We start from the raw sequence: 26324 nt of genomic DNA on the forward strand, positions 1-26324 counted from the left end.
CGCAAAAAAAAATCCGGATCAATAAAACCATGTGCACGCAGATTTGCACGCAATTTTCGGTTTATAAATCACAATCCAGCTGGAAGGCTGCGCAGCTGAATCCGCCTCATATCCCGCCCTCTACACGCCCACTTCATACCAAAAATGGTATGTTTTTGCATATGAATGAGCCTGCTGAGCATGCGCAGCGGCTTCCTGCAGCCTGTTTGGCTTCAGGATGACTGAGAGGGTGTCAGCCACCGTGCCACTGAATTTCACTGAGATCTGAGATCGAGATGTTGAGGATGAGGTGGAGGACAGGAAAACTACATTATTTTGTGGTCACAGTAAAAGTACAAAAATAAATAGTATAAAATACAGCAAGTGAGTGGCAGCACGCCGTTGCTGCGCGGAACGCCGTGAGTGCCCCGGCGCAACAGTGTCTTGTTTTTGTCCCCCCCACTTTTTACAGTTTAAAAACTAACGGTAGGATCAGCCATTAATAAACGTCTGTGCGAAGACGATGTGAGAACCATATGTCTATGGCGAGAACGGCCCGGCAGCTCCCCTTCACCCCCCGCTCCCCCTCCTCCTCTCCGGTCTCCCCTCAGAGCTGCTCAGGGCTGATTTATGGTTCCGCGTTACACCAACGCAGAGCCTACGGCGTAGGTGCGCGTCGCCGCGTACCCTACGCCGTAGGCTCTGCGTCGTTTTAACGCGGGACCCTAATTTAGGCACCACACACCTGCACGGAAAGGTTTCACGCGCGCGTAAAACTCATATGAAAAAAAATCTGAGTCCCTTTAGGGGCTCCGTGGGGCTCCCTAAAAGCAGCCCCTCATTTGTTCTGTCCTAAAGCGGGTGAAGAAGAGGCTGCAGCTCCAGCAGCACCAGAGTCCTGACTGACTGAGCTTCACACAGAGGAACACGATCAGCGCTATTTTATTTTATTATTTTATTATTTTAAGTCTGATATATGTTGTGAAGTGTGATGACATTATTAAGAGTATGACATGAATCTGGCTTCATTTCACCACCTCAATCCCTGCGTCGCCAGTTCCCCGTGTCTTAAGTAAATTCTTACGGGAGGGTCCGAGTTGCCGTAAAGATAAGCAGATTTTTCGGTTAGTTTTTTCTTTTTAGATCCGAGGATTTGCGTAGAAGGTGGCTTCCGCAACTTTCAGGCGCTTTTTCTGCGCAAGCAAGCTTTATAGATGAGGCCCCAGGACTGCTGCATGTTTTTGTAAGGGTAGCTCTCATTGCTACCCAAGGGAACCAAGGGGAGAACATGCAAACTCCACACAGAAAGGCCCTTTCACCAACCCCACCCAGGGTGTGGGCACTGAAGTCATGGGGGAACTTAACACGCACTCAGCGCCCACAGCGTCCCCGGCGGGAATTGAACCCAGGACCTTCTAGCTGTGAGGCGGCTGCACTACCAGCTGTGCCCCTTATTTATTTATTTATTTATTTATTTATTTAAAACGTTTTCATGATGCATAAAACTATAATTGAAAGAGAGTTTACTTACTTCTTCACTTGATTATGTATGACAAAACTGCAAAGTTATTTTGAATGTGTGCTGCAGGGTTTTTGTATCATCTCTCTTGCAAAGAAAGTAATTATATAATCGCTGTTGTCAAATTCTTATGGTGTTTTGTTTTCCTCGTACTTCAACTACTTCCTCTTAATATTGAGTCCCTTCTTCCATTTAGAGCATCAGAAGCACTAACAGTCTCCTTCCCAGAACGGGTTCAATGCAGTAGCCTTGGATAAGTGCCTGAGAAAGTATGCGGCAGTGAGAAGCCTCCGTCCTAGTTTGTTTGGCAGAGTCGAGCTTCTAAACAGAGATGACAAGGCGATTTACTGCATCATAAATCAAAAAAGAAATATTTGTTAGTGGCAGCCTTTTGTCAAGAGCAGGAGAAGAGTGTGAAGGAGAAGAGACAGACTGTCTCTGCAGACATTGTGTGTCGCATAAATGTACAACTTTAATCCTCTTCTAACTACACATAAAACAATTTTATACCTCTGACATTTCTAAGACACACATCCCTTCAATGGCCTTTATATCAGACTGTGCAATTACTTTGGAACTATCTAACCATTTGACTATAAGAAAGTTGGGATCTGGTCATTTCTCTGCATATTTGATCATGGATTGATCAATATATGACTTTTGTCGAATTAGGACGTGTGTTAAAATGCTCAAACGATGCATCTGGTTTTTCCGATGTAATTGCGATGTCTACATCAAATAAACAATAAATAGATAAAATTAAATTTCTGTAAAATGAGGATGTGATAACCCAACCTTGTTATGAACATTGTGTATATGAAACTATGTGGAACTTAAGGAGGTTATGTTTCCTTTTTAATAAACAAAGGCCAAAAACAACTTGACATGTAGATAAAGTACCTTTTATATTGTAACCATGGGTCATATTTGAGTTGGTTCTTCCTTATGCTGACCTGTCAGGGCGTGAACAAGAACGTTTGAGGGTACTCCAGGTTGTCTGGTACCAGGACGTTGGCAGTAGATCGTTTGGAGCCTTTGGGTTGTGAGCAGAGCTCTTTCTAGACTGATGCTCCCCACAGAAGCCATCAGGTTGATATTTGTCAAGTTTGGAGGCCATGTCAAAACTTCTTGTCATGTTCTTTTAACATCTTGCTAAACTACATCTTCTGTTGTATATGCTGATAAGAGAGTGGTATACCATCCGTATATATAGTAGTGTCCTTGGGCAAGACACCTTACCCACCTTGCCCCGTGTGAATGTGTATGAATGTTGGTGGTGGTCGGAGGGGCCGTTTGGCGCGGAATGGCAGCCACGCTTCTGTCAGTCTGCCCCAGGGCAGCTGTGGCTACAAAATGTAGCTTACCACCACCAGAGAGAATGTGTATGAATGAATAATGATTTCTGTAAAGCGCTCTGGGTGCCTTGAAGGGCGCTATATAAATCCAAGTCATTATTATTATTATTATTATATCCCTAAAGATAATCCGCCATCATAGTCTGACAATCCTCATTGTTATCAAATAGTCAGAAATATATACTGTAGCTATTTTCTAGAGAAGTATTTTTTCTTTTTCTTTTTTTTTTTAACTTTTTGCTGCTTCAATAGTATTATTCTGTATCTTTGCTGTTTCATTGTTCCTGATTCTAAAATAAGGACGTTTTAGTTTTGCTCATCAAAACAGACTTTTAGAGGGGACAGAGCCTCTTAAGCAAGAAGTGGACAGTTTACCAGCTGTTCACAGGGCCACACACAGAGCGAGAAGACTAACAAACCGTTTACTTTACCTTGTGGGAAACCCCCCCCCCCCGCAGACACCGTGAGAATATGCGTCACATGTATGAGTTGTTTCAAAATAATTATTTTTCCTTTTTGCATAATTTCTTTGCAGTTTTTCTCAAATAAACTGATCTCGAAAAATCAATTTGTGCCCTTTCAAACTCAGTTTGACATTTACTTGTGTTAGATAGCATGCATTTTATGTGCACATGATCATACTTTGTATTTGGATTTATATCTCCTGTCTCAAGGGTTAGAGAAGTCTGGACAACATTTAAAAAGGGTGGCTTTGATCTCTGGAGTGACCTACACAGGCCAGCTCTTCTGTGGGCCTCTGGTGTCCCAGCGGTCGTTATCTGCCCCACAGACATAATTGCTGTAAGCACGATAAACAGACTGCAGACTGATACCTCAACAAAATGCGAGGCTCCCTCTCTATCCATCTCTGTTTGCAACTGTCAAGTGTAATGTATAAATCCGAGGTCTGCTAGGCTGGGCATCATCTTTTATTTAGTGCATAGGTAGCTTTTCTGCATGCATCTGTAAAATAAGGACCATGATGATTTATCAAGACATGAACAGGAAGTCCATACTTACTGTACATGGTGTCTGGAGAGAGTTCAAGGCAAGTGCAGTCCAAACCATTTTCAGATTTTACTGAGATATGCAAAGTCCTGTGTCATAGATTTAAGCAAATGAGATCTGGATTCCCACCAGAACTTATTGGTTTCTTCCTCTCACTCACGTTCCAGCTCTCCATCAATTGTCATGATATTCAGCAGCTGGTAGTTTTTGCATAGTTTTCCAGACATACCAGCAAACAAAAAGTTAAACCCATACCTCCATCCGAGCAGGGGAAGTGAATTGTTAGTATGTCTATTTTCAGCATCAATCATGATTAAGTTGAGGGAGCTGTATTTGGCTCACTCGTACAGGAAGGCCTTTGTATCGTTAAATCTTCATTCCGCCCTCGTTTTCTTTTGACTAACTTACAAAAAAATCATCACATATCTCAGAACAGTCTCCTGCTCCTCAACAAAATCTCTTAATGTCACATTTGAAATCAGAAAGAGAATATTGAAACTATGTGTAGCAGTGTTTCACTTAATGCAAAAGAAATGTAACTGCATGAGAGTGGAGCAGCAGACCAGGCTTCCTTATGTCTGTAAAGGGGGGGACGGGGGACGTGTCCAGGTGATGGATGAGTGGTGGGGGGGGGGGCTCATTGGTTTACCCTACCTGGAAGGGAACCCACATTTTACAGCTTGAGAGCACCTCAGCAAAGGAGACTTCACATAGAGAAGTGTTCCCATAAACTAAATTGGCTATCGCTTTCTTCGCGGCCTATAAGAAATGGTCAATGGTGTCTAGGCTATATAAGTGCGTGTGTGTGTATATGTATACATATCACGGCAGGAGCTTTAAATGTGGACTTTTAGTCACATCGATACAGTAAAAACACTACAATTTTACAATAAAAACAAAAAAGAAGCCCATTGCCCAGATGCCCAAAAGCCCAGATGCCCTCATATAAATAAGTCAATGCTGCTGATTCAAACACATGCCTAATACAAGGTATTATTCCTTAATAGGAGTTCTTTGTTATCTGCAAGCACTTTCTTGTCTTTCTCCGGTTTGGTGGGTGCTTGTGTATTTGAGACACACACACGCGCAGAGGTAATTAAGTGGATGCTATAAGGGCAACAGGCCAGATGAACCATTACCACTGGGCCTTATTGTCATTGCTGAAATATGCTTGACGTTTCCTCGTAATGTAAACACTGCATCCTCCACACGAGCACACTCATATAGCCTGTATCTATTTACAGAGACACGAGCCATGCTTTGTGTTTATGCCCGGACATGGTTTTGAAATACCATGAGACACCTACACATGCTGAGTGCAGAGTTCAGAGGAGTTCACTGCTGAAGGTAGCAGCTCTGTAACAGTTGCTTTTGTATTTACATTTTTTATTCACTATGATTCATACTTCCTCTCTCGGTTATTTGAATGCCACAACACGTCTTAATTAGAGGTTGCTATGGTGGCAACTCTTTTTGGTCATATGTTGCAGTGCAGATTGAATGCTGGATTTTTTTCAAATGTCATCCTCTTTACTGACTCATCAATCACCATCCTCATGATTGTAAAAGACTTTGAATGGTGATGTGTTTGTGGACGTCTGTTTAATAGCATTTATTATAGTCTGAAAGGCAAAGACCCCCCCCCCCCCCCTCCCCCCAGCTTCTCGTTACACTGGGATGTGATTAGATTGTGACATTTGTGGTTGTGGGTCTTTGATGATTTTCCGGTGTTTGACATTTTTGGTCATAAAGAACCAACAAAAATTGGATGCTTTTAGTTTGAAATTTGGCTTTGGTCTCTGACAAGTTTCCCCAATGATTGCAATCATTCAAAAGGAATTTAAAACATTGAAATTAGTACAAAACTAAATTAAATGTTAAAACTTTGAAGAATTAAAGACCACAAGCTTGTGACAGAGTGTTTACCATCATCGTTCTGAGCATTTGGGTATAACTGAGGTCCTCTGTTGCTTTAGTTTTGTTGTTCTTTTAAAGTCAAACATCTTAACCATTTTTACTTGTCGTGTGCACAGAGACATTCTCTGTCCTCATGGATGTATGGCTTTAAACTGTATGCCGATTAGAAATTAGAAGTTTTTTTCTCTTTAACCCATAGGACTCAATGTTGATCACGATTTACAAAAAAGAATTTGAAATTTGCTCGATAACACTGCAGGACGCTTTTCTGCTTCACCCCAATACTCATTCAGACCTAAAACTTATTTCAGCTCTTTGTAAAAGCAGGTACTTTTCTTCTTTTATCGTAATTACTGAGTCTGCCCACATTATCAGTATTTTAGGGGAAAAAAAGCATAATTTATGTCTTGAATGCCTTGAAAATGTACTCCTTGAAAATGGTAATGTGATGTGAGTGTTGCATTAGTCAAAAGTAAAAGCTTGCATATGCTGCCGCAGGCAGAGGGAAGGCCGTTCACAGATCTGTGGGAGGTCTTTTTGGATCTTAAGTTTTAACCAAACGATAAATGTTGTTCCCTATGTGCATGGATTTCTTCCTATTCTCTGGTTATTTCAATCATTTGTAAATCTGAGGATGAAATCCCTTTCCCATTGAAAAACGTCATTCTTATATTGTTAAACTATTTGCCCATACATTTTTTCATAAAGTTAGCAACTACCTTAACTATGATCTTGAAGAATCGGTTACTGTTTTCCGTCAAGTTGTGAATTGTTATAAAACCATTTCCAACCAGTTTGGAGTCCATTATTCCGCAGCATGAGAGATTATTCACGCTCCAGCTGGACGTCCCAGAAGGTCAAACCCAAGTTGAAACCATGTAATGCTAATGAGAAATGAAAAGAAAATCCAGAAGGTACGCCTCAGTTGGCATGTTAAAAGTTTTAGAAAAAGACATAACAACTATGGCTTGCTTGAAGGTGTTATCATAAGAAAGATTTTTTTCTGTCCTAATAGTATATGGCAGAATGAATTAAGTTAGTTAATCTGCATCTGAACAAACCTTGAGACAATATCCTTTTGATGAACAAATTAAAATTATTTGTGGCCATATTACACAGAGCCACATTTGATGAAATTAAACACAAAAAAAAGATCCTGTGTCATTTGCTATCGGTATGCTTAGCAGAGTGTGATGGTGGAGGTGTGATGATTTGGGCTCGTTTTGCAGCCACTTGGCCTGTACACTGTTTACACTGTCCCATGAACTCCTCTCTGCAGCAAGAGCTTGATAAAACTAGGCTGAAATCGGGTCATGCAGCAGGTACAATGATTCAAAGAACAGCAGCATATCAAAGCTGAATGTCTACCAAAAGGAGGAGAGAAAAAAAAACAAAAAAAACCCAAGATTTTTCAAGGATCCTGTAAAACACGCCTGAAACACTGCAGTACCGTAGGAGAGCTGTGCATAAATGAATGCCGGCAGACTTCAATGAACTGAAATAGTGCTCCAAAAAGGGCAAGAAATCCCCCGCGCTAATACGAAAGACAAATGACGCCACACTAAAAATTATCCCTTCATGTTTTTGCTTCAAAACATGATTCTACAAGCTACTGAAGCACAAGATACGTTTTGAGACAGTGGTTTTGCTTTTTTTTGCTTCTTTTTTTACTTTTAATTTGGTGTAATGTTGTGTGTTGTTATTCAGCTCCTTCTGTATTTTAGTTAATTTTTAAGATGTGGTTAGGACCAGGGCTAGTTTATTTTTTATTTTTTAATATTATATCACAATGCATAAGACCCTAGAAGTGAAAGGTGATGCACTTTTTTCTTTTAACATGTCTGCATCTTTTTAAATGTAATATTATAGTGTGTTGTACTTTGTTCGGGATCATGGCTGTACAGTATAAATACTCTGGAGTTGTTGTGGTTTTTCTACCTTCTTAATAAGGTGAAAATATTGATTTGTCCAAAACTCTGTTACTTTTTGAGACATTTCAATGCTGCACACTAATCTTACCCCTAAAAACCACTGAGAAATAGAACTGGAGGAAGATAAGGTCATCAAACATTTGTCTTTGCTGAAAAAATCGACCCGATTTGTCATCTCTGTTCAACATTCATCTTAAACGAGTAGCATGTGAAGGCCATTACAGTCTGTTGTAGTCATTACTAATTATATACTGCCACGCTGGTCTGACGTCAAATATACAGTATACTCCTGCCCATCTCAGCTCCTTGCTTAATTATCTCAGATGTACCTGCCGTGTCCCTGGAAATATTTTGAAGCCGTACAGCCCAGTTCAGTTTAAAGATTTGGTTCCTCGCTACCTCTTTTCTGTTGTAAACCAAAATCATAGAACATTGAGGTGAAGAACAGTTTCTTCAGACCAGGTGTCCTTCAGCCCGTCTATATGACGTTGGACTAACTACTTCACAGAAGTGAATCACAGAGCTGTGAGCCCATCGACTGTAACATCACTGGGTTCATCTATGATGGGTTCAGTGGGCTTCAGGACAGCCGCAATCAGCACGAGGTTGAGTTGTAACAGAACCAAAAGACATTTATCAATGGGCATTGGGAAATTGAATATTCTAATGTTTTTATTTAATTGTACAATCTCAATTAGATTGTAAAATTTAATTAATGGTGGAGGAATTTATATAACTGGGTTGTCACAAGAAGTTCCCCCTTGTGACATTTAGTTACTGTTGAAGTCTTCCCTAACGCTGCGCCAATGCTTTCCTGCACGAAAACTATTAAACTGTTCACCGTCAGGGATTTTATTCAGTTCTGTCTTCTCATTGAATAAATCTACCCTGCATACATTCATCCTGCTGCTATTCTCACATCATTTGTTGTGGACATTTAGCTCTTCAGTGCAACTTTCCCAAACATAAACCCTCTGTGCTGGTTTTACAGTGGCTTCACACAGCTTCCTCCTGATCTTCTTGAACCCTGTACAGTGTTTGTCGAGACCTTTGGAGCAGAACTTATGTTTGTAACCAGTCCAATGTTGAAAGTGAGGGAGCGGTCACCTAAAAGTGGTGATCTTGTGTCATTTGTTAAGTTTCGGATGCTGTATTTGCATGTAATTAGCACTATGTTTCTTACTTTAGCGGTAGTGTGGAATTTTTTAAATTTTTTTTTAAACCTCGTCTGCACACATATTAATGGTTAATACCATGCTGGTAAGAACCTAAGGCATATATATGTGCATTGTTACTATATTTAATATACATACATACATATATATATATATATATATATATATATATATATATATATATATATATATATATATATATATATATATATATATATATATATATATATGCACCCATACGCATACACATACATATATATATAGTAGTGCGGAAATTTTAAAGCCAACTTCCTCAGTCTTGAGTCAGCTTTTTGCTCAACAGTCTGTGAGAAGAGAAGGGGTCTGAGTTTAAAGAAAGTGGGTCATTTTTGTTGAAGTACAAGAAGACTTCTTTTAACATACCGGTATACGATATGTTCCCATTAGGACTCTGGATATTGCTTATGCTGGTCATGTTGGGATGTAAATACCCTGCTTCGTCATGCGTCGCTCTCCTCGTGTCACTTCAGCAGCATGCAAGCCCAGCACAGGGTCATTGACCTAATAATTACAACTGTGTGGGTGTTTTCTTTTTTTTAAGTGCAATTTATTTGCCAAAAAAGGAGACGGAGGTGAATTTGACAAATGACAATATAGTTTTTCTAAGTTTGATAGTGCAAAATAGTCATATAATAACTGATTTGAGACTACAAGATGTTGTAAACATCTTACAATGACAAATTACCTAAAAGTTGCAAAGAAAATAAGTGAAACAAGCAATTAAATTCCCACATTTATACTTGCAAACAACTGCAGGAATATTTGAGTGGGTTTACCATACGTACCTTTTGTAAGCACATGTGGGTCAGCCGGTACCAAAGCTCGCTTTGTGTTTTGTCTAAAGAGATATCTAAGTACTAAATAAAGCAATGTTTACGCTTCAGAGGTTCCGGTAGTGAAGGATAATTTCTGGCTGCAGGAATGTTAATGAATCATTTTGTGGCCTTTGGACTAGTCCCACCGCTTGTTCCCTGACCCGAGAAGAAAGTGTCAGCATGGTTTTGAACAGGTTTTCACTCGCAACTGATGTTTAGTGCGGCTTTATCATCCCTCACATGCTGTGATTGTGTGTTCAGCGTATGATAAAACCATGTAGCCTGGCGGCCTCAGCGTTCACTCAGATACAACCTGGACCAAACACTGTCTCATCTGTTAGTGTGAACGTGTCTGATGTATCTGTAACTTATAAATGCACGTTGACCCCATTGATGCCACTGTTTTCTCTTAACTCCCTGAATTCTCACTCTCTCTCTTTTTTTTTCCGCATCGTCTTCCTCATTTTTGTTTCACTTCCCCTTCTTTGTTTTTTCTTGCTGTAGTTTTGGTCAAACAAAAACAGACTGCGTCTGATGAGGAGGCAAGTAAAGGTAGTGTGAAGAGGATTTAGGAGCTCAGGAACACTTCGCCAAGAGGAGCGAGTGGTGTGTGAAATGGTTGGAGGAATTCAGAGAGAAGAAGGAGGGATGACAGAATATCGAAGGGGGAATATAGGGAGTCCCACCCTCTCCTCTCTCTTTCTGTCATCCAACTCCTCTTCACATGTCTGGCCTTATTTGGTCATGTTGCTGTGGAGCAATGGAACAGGGGAAGGATGGACAGATTGTTCTTTTTCTCCACTTTTCACCCTCAGAAAAGAGAATTGCGGTGTGATGAGAGGTGAATTTAGAGGAAAGCCAGGACTCAGAAGGAGGGGTTTGTCGTAAGTCGAGGTTTAAAATCTGCAGGAAAAGGAGTTAATCTATAGCTGCTCAATAAAACTCAGCTTTCATCCAGCGTGCAAGTCTCCCTGTGCTGCAGTTGGAGAAGAGGAACTCTCCTGGGACAGAAGAGGAACTCTGTTAAAAACGCTATTCACATGCAAATACATGTCCTGGTTTCCCTCCTGGCGAGTTTATGAAAATGACCAGCATAATCAGGCACTATTGATGACAACAGCATCTCGTCGTTGCCGCGGTTGCAAACTCCAGCTGACTATGGCTTTTTACTACTACACCACCTCATAACACGCAGACACATGGAGTTTTATGTTTCAGTACTTATCATGGTCTGACCACAGGATTTAACCACACGTTACCATGCTTATGTAACAGGCATAAACACATGCTGTCTTGTCTCTCATCACTGCTCTCTGAAGCAGACAAAGGCCTTTGATCTGCATTCAGGAGAAATATTAATGTGTGTTTTAAAATGCAAGCACACACCGTTCCTGGTTCAATCTACAGAGAAGTGAATTAAAACACTTAGTTTATACTTTTTATATGAATAAATTACTTGCCAAAGAGGAGATCTTTATCAAATGGGTGTTGATGTTTTACGTTTTAACATTTGAGATGTGTGATGTCTGGAGGTGTGGCTTGTCTCCATCACTGCTTTCATTAACATATTTTTCAATCTAGTTTTCATGCTTTTATTTAATTGAAGCTAATGTTTATTTTTTTCTCTCTTTCTGTGCAGACTGTCTGTTCAAACTGTGTCCCATGAACCGCTACTCGGCGCAGAAGCAGTTCTGGAAAGCAGCGAAACCCGGAGGGAACACGGATGCGGTGCTCCTCAACAAGCTGCATGTAAATGAAGGGACGGAGCAGTCCTGCCTCCCACGATTAGAGACAGGACAGCGTGACATAGGATGAGCTCTTCCATGAAACTTTATGTTTATTTTTTCATCTTGTGTAGGGTTTGAATTCAAAGTGAATGTAGAGACAAGTTGAATGTTTATTGCACGTTGTAGCCTAAGAAAAGCTTTTATCTGGGATATTTGGAGGGAGAATCCTCTAAAGTCCTTTTATAGAGATTTTTCAGGAGCCTTTCACTACTACTGTCATACCTTTCTGCCTTTTATGCTTTCCTTTCTCTCTGTCTGCTGTTATACAATACCATTTAAAGCAATCCGTCTGACCACACAGTCATAAACTGGAAGATTGCAATTTTCTCTGCGTTTCCATGGTTATCTGAGCTTCAGTTAAGGCCCTTCTTATGAGATGTACATTTTTGGCTAAGAACTCTGTGACTCCTGTATTGTAATGTTGGGTTTCCAACTCGTCCGGAGGTTTCTTGTAGTGTTTTTAACACAGGAGTGGTTGTACTGAGCTATGATGCAGTTCTTAATTGTGACGATATGTTCTCCCGTGTCTTTTTTTTGCATGGCAGCATGCAGCTGACTTGGAGAAGAAGCAAAACGACTCAGAAAACAAAAAACTGCTTGGAACAGTAATTCAGTACGGGAACGTCATCCAGGTTTGTTCGTCAGAAACAGCTGGCTGGTAATTAGCAAATGAAACTCAATGCATCGAATCCAACGAAATCCATCATTGAGGAAGATTTAATTCCACAAATATTCCAACATGTCACATGCTTAAATTGTGCTAGAGAGCATTTATGGGAGTATATTATCAGTATATTTATTTCCAAGGCCATAGTTGAGAGCCGGCTTCCGTGTTTACAAAATCGGACATTGTACCACTCTCTCTCGAACTGATCACACTTAAAAAGTCTGCCAGCCTACAAATATGTTCTGCTTTACTTCAGAAAAGTGTTTCTGTACCCGGATTCAGTGCTGCACACACACATTTTGTGCTGTCCAGTCTGATCGCCCATCACTGACTTTTCTTCTGCATCCACATGAAACTTCTGCTTCTGCTTCGGTTTTTCAATCTTGCATTATTGTTAAACAACCATGAAAAGAAAAACAAAATCAGCTAACCAAGTGCCCACAACGCTCTTTTTACTTCACATCTGCCCTCTGGACGACTCTAGAGAAATGAGTTCAGCGGATCCCTCATTATTTTATTTTTTTGTTCTTTAGTTTATTCTGCTTGTAAGGGATCCGTTGAACCCGTTTAACAGCTAATAATCAGGAGGGGATACTAGCAGGTAAAACAAGCTTCCCTAATGAAGGGGGTGGAAACAGTGATGCCGAAGTCATATTCGGCACTTTATTGGCTGGGATAAGGCTGTTTCAATGAAAGAGCAAAAAGCTGAAATCCAAAAGAGGGAAGCTCAAACTGGAGATGCAGGCAGCTTGTGTATGCAACAGTTAGTCTGAGTGCAAAAACCCAGTTTTGAGGTGAAGCAGAGCATGTTTGCATGCAGGCACAGCGTTTCTGAGTGTTAATGCAGACCTCCGAAGGAGAGTAGTAGAGTAACGGCGTGAAAACAAGAAGCTCTCTGTGAATTTGACAAGATATGCTCTTGATTAAATCGAGTGATAACTCCTCAGATGTATTCTTCAATGTTATTTCCTAAATGTTATTTCTTAAACGGCAGAGGCGAGTCAAAAATGAACACAACACAAACTTAAGAGTGGGTTTCTTAAGTTCCCCCTGATCAGATACTTGGACCTCCAGTTGTCACTGCGACTTGTCCGCGGTAACAGGAACTGGGTGGCTGTCCGGTCCACACTGCTCACATACCCGCAGCAAAAACATACTTTAGTGGCCCACCTAAAATTAAAAATAAGAGAAAGTGTTTAATTAAGTGCTAAAACTACTGAATATCTCTGAGTGCTGGATGAAGCATCAACAGGAACATAGTTAACTCTTAAATGGTTTTATTGCATTTCTTACACATTGAATCACATTAAATGTCCTGTTTTGTACAGCACTTGCAGTGGTTCCTCAGCTTCAGGTTGCCTTTCTGTGGCCTCCTCAAATTCAGAAGCACATTTTTCCCCAAATGATATTTCAGCTTGTCAGGTGGGTTTAATAAACTTAATTTTATCGTATTACATTTCTGCTCAGCTCCTTCATCTGAAGAGCAACAAATATCTGACGGTGAACAAACGTCTGCCGGCACTGTTGGAGAAGAACGCCATGAGGGTGATGCTGGACACCGCTGGAAATGAGGGCTCCTGGTTCTACATACAGCCCTTCTACAAGCTCCGCTCCATCGGGGACAGTGTGAGTCATCTAGTATGAAGGGTGGTGGGGCCGGCAAGTAGCTTTAAAATGTATCTGGGATGACATACGTCCTTCATTTGATATTTTTTTGTTCTTCCACTGGATAAATAAAGTTGTGATTTATCAAATAATGAGCCAGGAAGATGGATGATTTGAGAAAGTTCTCCCACAAATGTGCACTCACAAAAAAATTACAACTCATACTGTGATTAGAAACCCATCAATCACGGTTTGGAAACACCTGCTGCTGTTTCGCTTTGTTGTCATACACAAGTACAAATTTGGATGGGTGGATGCATCCTAACCTCCTCCTATAACCTCCTGGGTACCAGGATGATGCTTTTCCTGCATGTGTGATGGGTGCTCCAAAAGTGGTGACAATGACGCCACAACCTTTCTGAAAATCTCAGATTTACTCACTAGACACCCTGAATGGGCCACACTCAAACTGGAGAAAAATAAATAAAAATACACCTAATTGTTTTAATGAATTAATATTTGAATAATCCATCAATGATGAATTAAGTCATTTTACAAATAAAGCACTGCAAGTAGTTGTACATTTGAACATCACAGATGGGAATATTTCATTCTTTTCTTTTGTGATGTGTGACGGCAATTATCTCTGGGGTGTTGGACTGTTGGACGACTACTGGCGGTATCTTTTAAGGCAGTGGGGAAAATAAAATTGTCATGCTTCGCTTTTTTCTGGCAGAAGAAAACCCCTTAAAGAAATGAAAAATAATAATTAGCAGAATTAGTCAAGAGTGAAAATCATATCTGCCCTTCCTCCTTTGCAGAAGTAGTTAGAAGGCTGTTGCTGAAAGGCAACTTGAACCACATTAGGAGGAAAATTAGGCTGCAATAAGTTCATGTATGCAGGGGGACGAATCTGGTCGCGTTAACTTTGAATAATTTTATTCTACTGTCTACGTTATGCAGCTCTGCTTGTGCTAAGGTTATGATGCACAAACATGCTTTGTTTTTGTTTTTTATAACACACTTTTAATTTGTCTTTCTTGTGCACGATTGCAGGTGGTGATTGGGGACAAAGTAGTCCTGAACCCAGTCAATGCTGGTCAGCCGCTTCATGCCAGCACACACCAGCTTGTGGATAATCCGGGATGCAATGAGGTTTGGTTCCTTCTATCATTTTCCCCTTGTGACCAGTGTTTGGTTGACATGAGTGCTTGGTTAGCAGGTCTCTGATGCTCAGCTGCAGGATTGTGTCGCTGTCGTCCAGTCCGTCAAGCAGAGACTCATCCTGCTCCCGTCTCATAATGCTGCACTGTTCTGTGTTACTTAGCAACACGACTCCTGTTGCGTTATCAAAGGGCATCAAGGTTTTCTTACAGAAATGCAAATCATTTTGTTGATAGGCTTGGGCATTCTTACGTGTGACTGAAAGTAGTTGCAGGATTGTGAAGTTAAGGATAAATACAAAAGTCGTGAAAATGCAGGAAATAAAAATCAGATGTCTAAAATATTTTCTAATAGAAGTATAATATTAAAATGGTGGAAGTCCAAATGTTTGCCTATAGGAAGGTTTACAAGTATCCTCCTGTCTTGAGAGTAAATTATATAACTTAAAATTGAGAAAAAATCGATGTGCACAAACACTCTGTCTTGTTTTTCAGACCCACTGAGCAGGATTTCTGCCAGGAAATTACACCTTCAGTCATATTAACCTCTATTTGTTTTTCAGGTGAACTCTGTAAACTGTAACACAAGCTGGAAGATCGTCTTGTTCATGAAATGGAGTGACAATCAGGAGGTTGTGCTCAAAGGGGTGCGTCTGCTGCTGCAAATCTGATCTTATTGTGTTTTGTTTGTTTCTTTTTTTCTAGCATCTTGGTACAGAGCACATTGTATTTCTAATATGATTTATACGTTTTGGAAATACGTACATGAACATCTGTGTTAAGTCCAATTAAATCTTTCTATAAACATTTGGTATGTAAAATGTACAGTACGTCATCAATTTCAGAACAGTTTTGTTGAAACCAATTAAGAAAATCATTTTCCACAGTTTATATCATTTATTTATTTGAAGAAATCATGGACTTCAAAATGTAGGTGTTGCACAAGGTTGCTCATCAGATCTGAGTGGGCTGGTTGCTGTGTTTGTTACCATCTTTTTATCAATCTGGAGTGGGTGCTCACAAATTAGACTCTATATTGTGTTGTTTTATGGCTTTATATTTGGTCAATTTATATGGATATCTCGGTCTGCTAGTTAGCACTCCCAGAGGGAAATATTGGATACAAGTACTGGTGTATTCAATCATTGTCTGGTAACTTTCAAAAATTGCTCTCGGATAACTGATGTGATTTTAGATTGGTCTTGAACAAGTTCTCTAAAATGTCTTGTACATGGGATTTGAAACATTCTGCGGGCCCGCAAGATATTTCTTTTTCTTTGTCAGGCAGAGTTGGTTGTTTTCAATTCCAGTTGTGACAGCTGTCTTCCAATTCTCCAGGGTGATGTGGTACGGCTGTTTCATGCAGAGCAGGAGAAATTCCTCACATGCGATGATCACAGAAAAAAACAGTATGTTTTCCTTCGCACTACTGGACGTCAGTCAGCTACCTCGGCAACCAGCAGCAAAGCCTTATGGGAGATAGAGGTGAGCAAGAGTATTTCAAAGTCTGGCTTTGCCAATTGTGTTGCCACATGTGCTGTAAAGTTGAGCTGATTCCAGAATGATATAAAAGAAAAAGGGTGAATGTGGTGATGTTTTACACCTGCGTTTAATGTCTCTGATATCAGGTGGTGCAGCATGATCCATGTCGAGGCGGTGCGGGGTACTGGAACAGCCTGTTCAGGTTCAAACACTTAGCCACTGGACACTACCTGGCTGCAGAGGTCGGTCCGTTGGTCAGACTCTTTGTCTGTGGATATGCATCATAAAAATAACAAAAGTCAACTACTTTTGCATTTCTTTCAGGTGAACCCAGAGTATGAAGAGGAGTGCCTTGATTCCCGCTCTCCAGTAAGCAAACTACCTACAATTAATATTTTTTTTTTCATTTTTTGTCAAAAACGTATTAGATCTTGTTAAGATTAGCTGCTTTGGATGTGTGTGATAATATCACGGTGTATCAGAACATCTCATATGGATCTGAAAGCAGCTAGGATCTCAAAACTGAGCCTGTATAAATATGTGACTGCCTCACCTTTTTCCGGTGTGTGAAGGTGGCGGAGCTAAGTTAATTATTAGCCCCCCCACTAAGCTTATAATAAAAAAAAAACAAACAAACAAACAAAGCACACCACTGTTAACCATTTCCAGCAGTAGAGGACCGTATTCTTTGGAAAAATGTGCAAGTATTTTAATAGCCAGCAGGTGGCAGTCTTCTACAATGAATGTCAGTCTTGTAACCATCTTGGCAGCCGGTTGCAGTTTACTGTCTCAACAGCATGAAGTTTAAACATCACTGACACAAGAGCAGCAAGCAGGCCAGCTCACCGCTGATCTGCCCCACAGTTTACTTACTCACTGCTGCTGCTGAATAGAAAACATGCATCAACCAAACTGCTGTTCAGAGAAGATAAAGCAGATCAAAATGAGGTGTTTTTTGCCTCTATTTTTATTATTATAGTTGGATTATGTTCAAAAATACACCTCAAAATGAGAAAATGGGAATCCTAATGAAATTTGGAGACTAACAGTATCTAGTTAAGAAATCTATTTGAAGAAAATGTTTCACATGGTCTTCAGTCTTAAGCTATTCAAATCGTTGTTGATGTATTTACTCCAGTTAAGACTGCGACAATTTAATGAGAAAATTCCCTTTACAAAAAAAGAACTGGTTGTGTCTTTTTTTAATCATTGGGGATTTTGAAAGTTAGTTCAACACGTTTTTTTATTATCTTTATCTTTCCCCAGCAGCAGGCGTTAACCCTTTTATCAACTACTGAAACATTGTACTTGTTAAGATGTTTTATGGTTTGAGTTTACAATTATTATATATACATTTTTTTATTTATTTATTTTTTCCCCCCAGCTTGACTCGGAGCATGAAGCCTTGAGAGCCCGTTTAAGAAATGTCAAAGATAGAGTCATGTACACGCTTGTATCGGTTCCTGATGGAAACGACATCTCTTCCATATTTGAGCTTGATCCTACGACCTTAAGAGGTGGAGACTCACTAGTTCCCAGGTAAGAAAGATGCGTGACTGAGGAAAGTGTCTTGTCTGGTTACTGGTGTGTCATTCCTGATAAAAATCAGACGACATGGCAAATGGGGGACTTCCTCAGTGGTATAACGTCATCTTGATAAGTTTATGAAATAAACACAGAAAGCTCGTAATGACACCTGTTAATATGCTGGAACTAATCATACAGTTACAGTTCTTGTTTATGATGATGACCTAAAGAAGGATATACTGTATGTTGTGATGAACTGCAGGTAAACGGTATTCTTGCATAAACCACTCAGGAGATTTCTTTCACGAGTGTGACAGAGTAAATACACCCTAAACTCACAGTAAATTTTGCTTTAGGAATATATGTAAGCCTTCATTTTTAAAAGTTACTCCTTCGTTTGATGTTTTGTTGAAGCCTTCCTGACACGATGATGTAGCATCTCCCAGAGATCTTGTGCTGGGATGGGATTCGGGGACTGATTTGGTAACCGTTCATGCTTTACGAGTGGGAGCAATGTCACCTTGGACCACACGAAACGTGGTATTCATTTGTTGTAACCCTTCCATCAAGTCTACCCAAAAACATGCACATGTAATGAAGGGTTTGTCCACTGCAGCTTTATTATAATGTGTCTCCATGTGCAGAATCCTGCCGGGATGTACTCAGTTAGAAGAGGTCTTTCCTACAAAATGCATTAAAACTAAGATAAAATGGACATCAGATTCGCAATGTCAACAACACTTTTGAAACTAATTTACTCGTTCTCACATATATAAATGCCCCTCCTTGAACTGCCACCTTACTGTGGTGGAGGGGTTGTGTTGTCCGAATGATCCTAGGAGCTATGTTGTCTGGGGCATTACGCCCTTGGTAGGGTCTCCCATGGCAAACAGGTCCTAGGTGACGGTCCAGACTAATGCGGTTCCAAAGCTTATCATGGAAGAAGAAAAATCAAGGACCGCCACGTCGCCCGGATCGGCATCACCGGGGCCCCTCCCTGGAGCCAGGCCTGGGGTTGGGGCTCGCTGGCGAGCGCCTGGTGGCCGGGTCTTTGCCCGTGGGACCCGGCTGGGCTCAGCCTGAAACTGCGACGTGGGCCTGCCTTCCCGTGGGCCCAACACCCGCAGGAAGGTCCATGATAGGCTGGTGCTATGTGTACTGGGTAGCAGTCGTGGCGGGGTGCCTCGACGACCCAATCCCTGGACCAAAACCCTCGCAGTGGGGACATGGAATGTCACCTCGCTGGGGGGGAAGGAGCCGGAGCTTGTGCGTGAGGTTGAGAGATACCGGCTAGAGATAGTCGGGCTCACCTCCACACATAGCTTGGGCTCTGGAACCAGCTCCTTGAAAGGGGCTGGACCCTCCACTACTCTGGAGTTGCCCAGGGTGAGAGGCAGCGGGCTGGTGTGGGCTTGGTTATAGCCCCTCAGCTCAGTCGCCATGTGTTGGAGTTCATCCCGGTGAACGAGAGGGTCGCTTCCCTGCGCCTTCTGTCTTTGGTCTGGAAAAGGTCTCTCACTGTTGTTTGTGCCTACGGGCCGAACAGCAGTGCGGAGTACCCGGCCTTCTTGGTTGGTGCACACTTGTGCACCAACACCTGGGTTCACAGCACCAACCAGCCAATCGACAAGGAGGAGGAAAAACCTGTCATGCTACGTGTAAGTTCTCTGATATCTACATCGCTAGTACGCAGTAGATATGTACCGGCAGGCCAAGCGAGCCGCGGCTCGGGCAGTCCTGGAGGCAAAAACTCGGGTCTGGGAGGAGTTCGGGGAGGCCATGGAGGAAGACTTTCGGTCGGCCTCGAGGAAATTCTTGAGATCCGTTCGGCACCTCAGAAGGGGGAAGCAGTACTCTGGCGGCACCGTTTATGGTGCAGGTGGGCAGCTGTTGACCTCGACTGGGGACATCGACGGACGGTGGAAGGAATACTTCGAGGATCTCCTCAACCCGACTGACATGCCTTCCATTGCCACCCAAGCCGAGGTCACTGAGGTAGTTCATAAGCTCCTCGGTGGCAGGGCACTGGGGGTGGATGAGATCCGCCCTGAGTACCTCAAGTCTCTGGATGTCGTAGGGCTGTCTTGGTTGACACGCCTCTGTGACATTGCATGGAGGAAGGGGACAGTGCCGCTGGGGTGTCAAACCGGGGTGGTGGTCCCTCTTTTTAAAAAAGGGGACCGGAGAGTGTGTTCCAACTATAGGGGGATCACACTTCTCAGCCTCCCCGGGAAAGTCTATGCCAGGGTACTGGAGAGGAGAATACGGCCGATTGTTGAACCTCAGGTTCAGGAGGAACAATGCGGTTTTCGTCCCGGTCACGGAACACTGGACCAGCTCTACACCCTCCGCAGGGTGCTCGAGGGTTCACGGGAATTTGCCCAAACAGTCCACATTTGCTTTGTGGATCTGGAGAAGGCATTTGACCGTGTCCCTCGGGCCATTCTGTGGGGGGGATCAGTAGTGAGTATGGGGTCTGTTTGGTTCGCATTGCCAGCAGTAGATCAGACTTGTTCCCGGTGCATGTTGGACTCCGGCAGGGCTGCCCTTTGTCACCGGTCCTGTTCATAATTTTTATGGACAGGATTTCTAGGCGCAGCCAGGGGCCGGAGGGGATCCGGTTTGGGAACCACAGGATTTCGTCTCTGCTTTTTGCGGCTGATGTTGTCCTGTTGGCTTCATCGGACCGGGACCTTCAGCATGTGCTGGGGCGGTTTGAGGCTGAGTGCGACGCGGCAGGGATGAGAATCAGCACCTCCAACACCGAGGCCATGGTTCTCCACCGGGAAAGGGTGGCGTGCCTTCTCTGGGTGGGGGGAGAAGTCCTGCCTCAGGTGGAGTTCAAGTATCTCGGGGTCTTGTTCACGAGTGAGGGAACAATGGGGCGTGGGATTGACCAACGGATCGGTGCAGCGTCCGCAGTTATGCGGTCGGTGTACCGGACCGTCGTGGTGAAGAAAGAGCTGAGTCGAAAGGCGAAGCTCTCGATTTACTAGTCAATCTACGCACCTACCCTCACCTATGGTCATGAACTTTGGGTAATGACCGAAAGGATAAGTGGATACAAGCGGGCGAGTTGAGTTTCCTCCGCAGGGTGGCTGGACGCTCCCTTAGAGATAGGGTGAGGAGTTCGGTCACCCGGGAGGAGCTCGGAGTCGAGCTGCTGCTCCTTCACATTGAGAGGAGTCAGCTGAGGTGGCTTGGGCATCTGTACCGGATCCTCCTGGACGCCTCCCTAGGGAGGTGTTCCAGGCATGTCCCACTGGGAGGAGACCCCGGGGAAGACCCAGGACACGCTGGAGAGACTATGTCTCTCGGCTGGCCTGGGAACGCCTCGGACTCCCCCCGGAAGAGCTGGAGGAAGAGCTGGAGGAAGTGTCTGGGGTGAAGGAAGTCTGGGCATCTCTGCTGAGACTGCTGCCCCCGCGACCCGGGAACGGATAAGCGGAAGAAAATGGATGGATGGATGGATGGATGGATGGATGGATGGATGGATGGATGGATGGACTTATATAAATGTAGTTTAGTCACAATTTCTGCTGAAACCAGTTACAGTAGGTGGTATTTGTGATTATACCTCTTGTCATCTCTCTGCAGCAGTGAACATTCTTCCAAAAACCTACTTGAATCTTTTCTTCTGGGCATTAAAAAACCTTCCTTATTCAATGTATGTGTACATTTTAAAGAACTTGCATAACATATTAAATGCTCAGTTGTAGCATACAGTGCAGGTGGGTGGCGGCATATTAACTTATTCAGGATTTGCTGTCACCATTTTTTTTAGGTCATGCTTGGGAATGATGTAAATGCTTTTTTCTATTTCTTGTTTCTGTGAAATGTCATGATAAATTGAGCAGAATGTATGCTTTGAATTCGGTATTTGTACTTGTAATACATTACCATTCATTCATACAGTATTCCACTTTTGCCTGTCTTGCAGCATGTTTTCAGTCTGTTTAAGTCTGTTTAATGTATTTTATTTTCATATTCTGACAGAGGGGGATTTTCACCTAAAAAAAATTAAAAGGACAAAAAGACTTTTCTGTGTTAGTAACTATTGGCAACCTTTGACTGTTGTTTTACTTTAGATGGTCACTCTTTAATGTGAAACATTTATCATGCAAACACATTGCAAAAAAAATCACAAACATACAATCTAAACAAAAAAACAATGTCTTTCAGAAACTCATATGTGCGCCTCAGACACTTGTGCACCAACACCTGGGTTCACAGCACCAACCAGCCAATCGACAAGGAGGAGGAAAAACCTGTCATGCTACGTGTAAGTTCTCTGATATCTACATCGCTAGTAAATTGTGCATTTCTTTATTATGAGCTAACATTCATCTGGGCTTTTGGGATTAAATGGAATCCATAAGGTAACAAAAGCCTTGTCATTTGGGAAACTCCCTCTTTCTTACTATTAGGTGCTGGTGGAACTGTACAGGGCCAATTTCTAAGAATATCTTGCATTGCTTTGATAAATGATAAAGTCTGCTTTTCTTTTCTGCTTCCAGATTGGCACATCTTCACAGAAAGAAGACAAAGAGGCTTTTGCCATTGTGCCCGTCTCACCAGCGGAAGTGAGAGACCTTGACTTTGCAAACGATGCCAGTAAAGTGCTGGCCTCTATTGCTGGAAAGTTGGAAAAAGGCACCATCACACAGAATGAAAGAAGGTAAAAAATACATATTGAGGCAGGACTGTGCTTTTTGTCTGTGGAAGGAAGATGGTCATCCTTTTACTTTGCATCTTTTTTACACACAATCAGAGCGGTCACCAAGCTTCTGGAGGATCTGGTGTTCTTTGTTGTGGACATTCCCAACAATGGACAAGATGTTCTGGAAATCATGGTCAACAAACCCAACAGGGAGCGGCAGAAGCTTATGAGAGAACAGAATATACTCAAACAGGTAACGTCTTAGTATAGTAAGACTAATGTTTTAACGACACTGGGATTACACTCTCCAGTTGTAAAATGTTTGAGCTTCATTGAAATTCCTCCTCCTCCTTAAATCTTCGTCATTCCAAGTGGCATTCATGCCACTTTTACTATCTGACTCAGCATGTTTCTTTAACTTCAAGCTCAATATGGTTCAATATGGTTATGATTGTCACAACATCGTCCTCGCATCCAGATCTTCAAGCTGCTGCAAGCGCCGTTCACAGACAGTGGGGACGGGCCCATGCTGCGACTGGAGGAGCTGGCTGACCAGCGCCACGCCCCCTTCAGACACATCTGCCGCCTCTGTTACAGAGTTTTGCGTCATTCTCAGCAGGACTACCGAAAGAACCAGGTAGGAATTGTTGTACCTGAATAACTTTGTGCATTACCAAAAGATAAAGGTACACTCATGTGTGGGGGAAACAAAAGTTCATCAACTTTCGATTCCTGGCCTTTGTGTCCAATTAAAATCATCTGGTTCTCTCCAGGATGGAGATCAAAACACATTATTGCGTCTTTATTTGACAAGAAGCCAAAATGAAAAAACAGTTTTGGAAAAATGTAACTGCACCTCATTATTCAGTCATTTATAAAACCGTCTCAGCAATAATTTGAAGTCATCATTTCCAGTCTGGAACATCATTGTGAAGGAAACTTGGGCCGCTCTTCTCTACAACATTGCTTCTATTTTTTGAGGTTTGCCAAAGAAACTTTGGTCTCCCATCCTCGTTGTTTCTTCTGACAACTATGTGTCCCTTTTCCGGTAGGATGTTACACATCAACAGTGAAGGTTTGGACAGTGTTGTAAAAGCTATTTAACATCTACACCTGTGGGGCGTTGCGCTGCACTTAACATTTCACAAGTTCCTCTGTCTTGCTTTAAGAAAGGGGAGTTGTTTTTCTTCGGTAACTTCTGTGTCTAATAACCTTTTAAATAATAGATGTGCGGCAACAGTTGCGTCTCCCAGATTATTGCTGGTGTCTTTCCTCCTTAACGTTATGTTAGCACACACCTGAATGACACACATCTGAATCAGTAAACTGCCTGAAAATCTGCTTTCATCATTACATTTGCTGATGAGTTCATCAAGAGCTTTTGAGGAGCAGCGCCTGGCGGCTACTTACCCTCCTAATTACTCAGGAAGCATAAAGAGTGTACTTGAGTTTTTCACACAATGGTTCTGCATTTTGTCTTAATTTTTGTTAAATATCTAACAAATTTGATTGTATCTAATTTTAAGAAATCAGATTATTGTTTGAAATTATGTTCTGACATTTAATACCTTAGAATTGAAAGGTGTAATTTCTTTTTTCACATGTTCAAAGAGTTTAGCTGACGTTTAGACTTTAATCCCACGTTGCCCAGGTTACACCTCATGTGACATAAGTCCTCTTAAACCTTAAGACCTCTTAAACCTCACAGCAACGATATTTGCGCCTCTGATTTACCCTGCAGCTCAAGCTCAGCGTCATCTCTGTCTTCCTGTCCTAAAAAATATGAATAAATGAAATTTTAAAAAAAAAAATAAAAAAGTCCCACCACTATAGGCCTCTTTTCCAGTGTTTGTAAAACCTGATATAGATTAGTTTTAAGAAGTCATTTCTTTAACAAAAAGAGGTGTGTATCCCAGCCTGCATACTCATTTTGTTGTGATGTATGCTTATTGCAGCACATGCTGGTCGCTGCTTCTAAATTACAACCAAGAAAAACATATCTATTGTGCTTTATTCATTTAATATGCATTTTAGTATTTTATTCCTGCTGTTTCTGCTTTTAAGTCTTGCCATATTTGTTGAATCACAATATAGTGCAATAGATTTTTGGTCTTTGTAGCCCATCCAAGCACGTAGGATGCCCCGTCATGTCTTGTCAACATTTGCAACTTAAAGTTGTTCTAAAGTGTCGGTTCACATCAAGATTTATGATTCAAGCACCATCCAGCTTAAATGATTAATTAGAGGCCTGTGATGAAATATTCTCATCAACTCCCTTTCAATCACTGACGACAACAGGATCCAATAGATTTTTTTATTTATTTTTTATTGCTGAGAGTTAATATTATTTTTGGGTGAATGGAAAACCAGTTTTATACGTAAAAAGAGGGATTACATCTGGGCTTTAAGTACTTTAGGCTTCAACCCAGTTCATCTGTTAATCAGCTGAACCTCTGTGCTTGTGACACTGCAGTCATGTTCAGCTTTGGGTTTATCTTTAAACGTTTTCGTCCGTTTTGTAAAAACACTTAAATGAAACCGAATATACCCTCGGTCTATAATGCAATTGTGTGCTTGAGCAAATAATGTTGGATATAAAGACTCGGATCCAATATGTTAAAAGTCCATTCTGTTAAATACATACTTACAAATAGTAACAGTCAAATTAACAATCTTTTCGGCATCACACCATCAATTAACAAAATTAGTCCATCTAAATAACGTTTCTTGTCTTAAAAAGATAATTCCTTCTAGAGATTACATGCAGACTTCACTTTCTCGAGTGATGTGTTACATTTCTCATGCATTTATTACGTGTTCTTGTGTTTTCTTACATACGTTCATATTGTCTGTCTTTCTTGCAGGAATATATCGCCAAGCAGTTTCGTTTCATGCAGAAACAGATTGGTTATGATGTCCTGGCAGAGGACACAATCACAGCTCTGCTTCACAACAACCGCAAGCTGCTGGAGAAACACATCACTGCTGCAGAAATCGACACGTTTGTCAGTCTGGTCCGAAAGAACCGTGAGCCCAGGTCCGGGTTTCTTTCTTCTTTTTTTTTTCCATCACTGAATGTCATTGCGGTATACGATGTAAGCGCCATCTGGTGATGACATAAAAGTCTGCTGCTATTGCTGTGCGTGTGCGTGTGCGTGTGTGCGTGTGTGCGTGTGCGCGTGTGCGCGTGTGCGCGTGCGTGTGTGTGTGTGTGTGTGTGTGTGTTTTAAGATTTATAAGCTCTGGAGCTGTTATTGACCTTGTTTTCAATGGGTTGGGTGATTTAGTTGTTCATATTTGTTTATGTTCATATCCAGGTTCCTGGACTACCTGTCAGACTTGTGTGTGTCAATGAATAAATCCATCCCTGTGACCCAAGAGCTCATCTGTAACGCTGTGTTGGATCCAGCAAATGCAGACATCCTCATTGAAACAAAGTGCGTTACACCTCATCTGCTTCTCCTCAGCATGTCAATAAGTATCATAGGAAGTATTAGCTGATTTGACTAAAAATGTACTACTCAGTTAAAGTATTTGCTATTATGTAGCAATATGGTAAAAACTAGCTCCCTCTTATAAGGATGCAAGAGAATGTTTGTCTTATAAAGGTGTAAAAAGTGCTGTCATGGTGATTGGATCATCGATTACTAATTTCTTGAAAATGTATCAACAGTTCTGTGCTGTGTTTAGGTTTC

At 41.7% G+C, this 26324-nt stretch overlaps 1 protein-coding gene across 3 annotated transcripts in view; it reads left to right on the top strand.

Moving 5' to 3' along the window:
* itpr1a (inositol 1,4,5-trisphosphate receptor, type 1a) overlaps nt 1-26324 on the top strand; it is an 88363-nt gene that overhangs the window by 8699 nt on the left and 53340 nt on the right. For all 3 annotated transcript variants that reach the window (XM_061727549.1, XM_061727550.1, XM_061727551.1), the window contains exons 4-18: nt 11378-11487; nt 12071-12157; nt 13660-13818; nt 14854-14952; nt 15524-15607; nt 16299-16445; nt 16589-16684; nt 16767-16811; nt 17827-17981; nt 22152-22251; nt 22487-22647; nt 22741-22882; nt 23108-23266; nt 25494-25666; nt 25947-26066. In XM_061727549.1, coding sequence (XP_061583533.1) covers nt 11378-11487; nt 12071-12157; nt 13660-13818; nt 14854-14952; nt 15524-15607; nt 16299-16445; nt 16589-16684; nt 16767-16811; nt 17827-17981; nt 22152-22251; nt 22487-22647; nt 22741-22882; nt 23108-23266; nt 25494-25666; nt 25947-26066 — 1837 coding nt within the window. The remainder of the gene's footprint in view (nt 1-11377; nt 11488-12070; nt 12158-13659; nt 13819-14853; nt 14953-15523; nt 15608-16298; nt 16446-16588; nt 16685-16766; nt 16812-17826; nt 17982-22151; nt 22252-22486; nt 22648-22740; nt 22883-23107; nt 23267-25493; nt 25667-25946; nt 26067-26324) is intronic.

Source organism: Cololabis saira, chromosome 8 (assembly GCF_033807715.1).
Source record: "Cololabis saira isolate AMF1-May2022 chromosome 8, fColSai1.1, whole genome shotgun sequence".
NCBI lineage: Eukaryota > Metazoa > Chordata > Actinopteri > Beloniformes > Belonidae > Cololabis > Cololabis saira.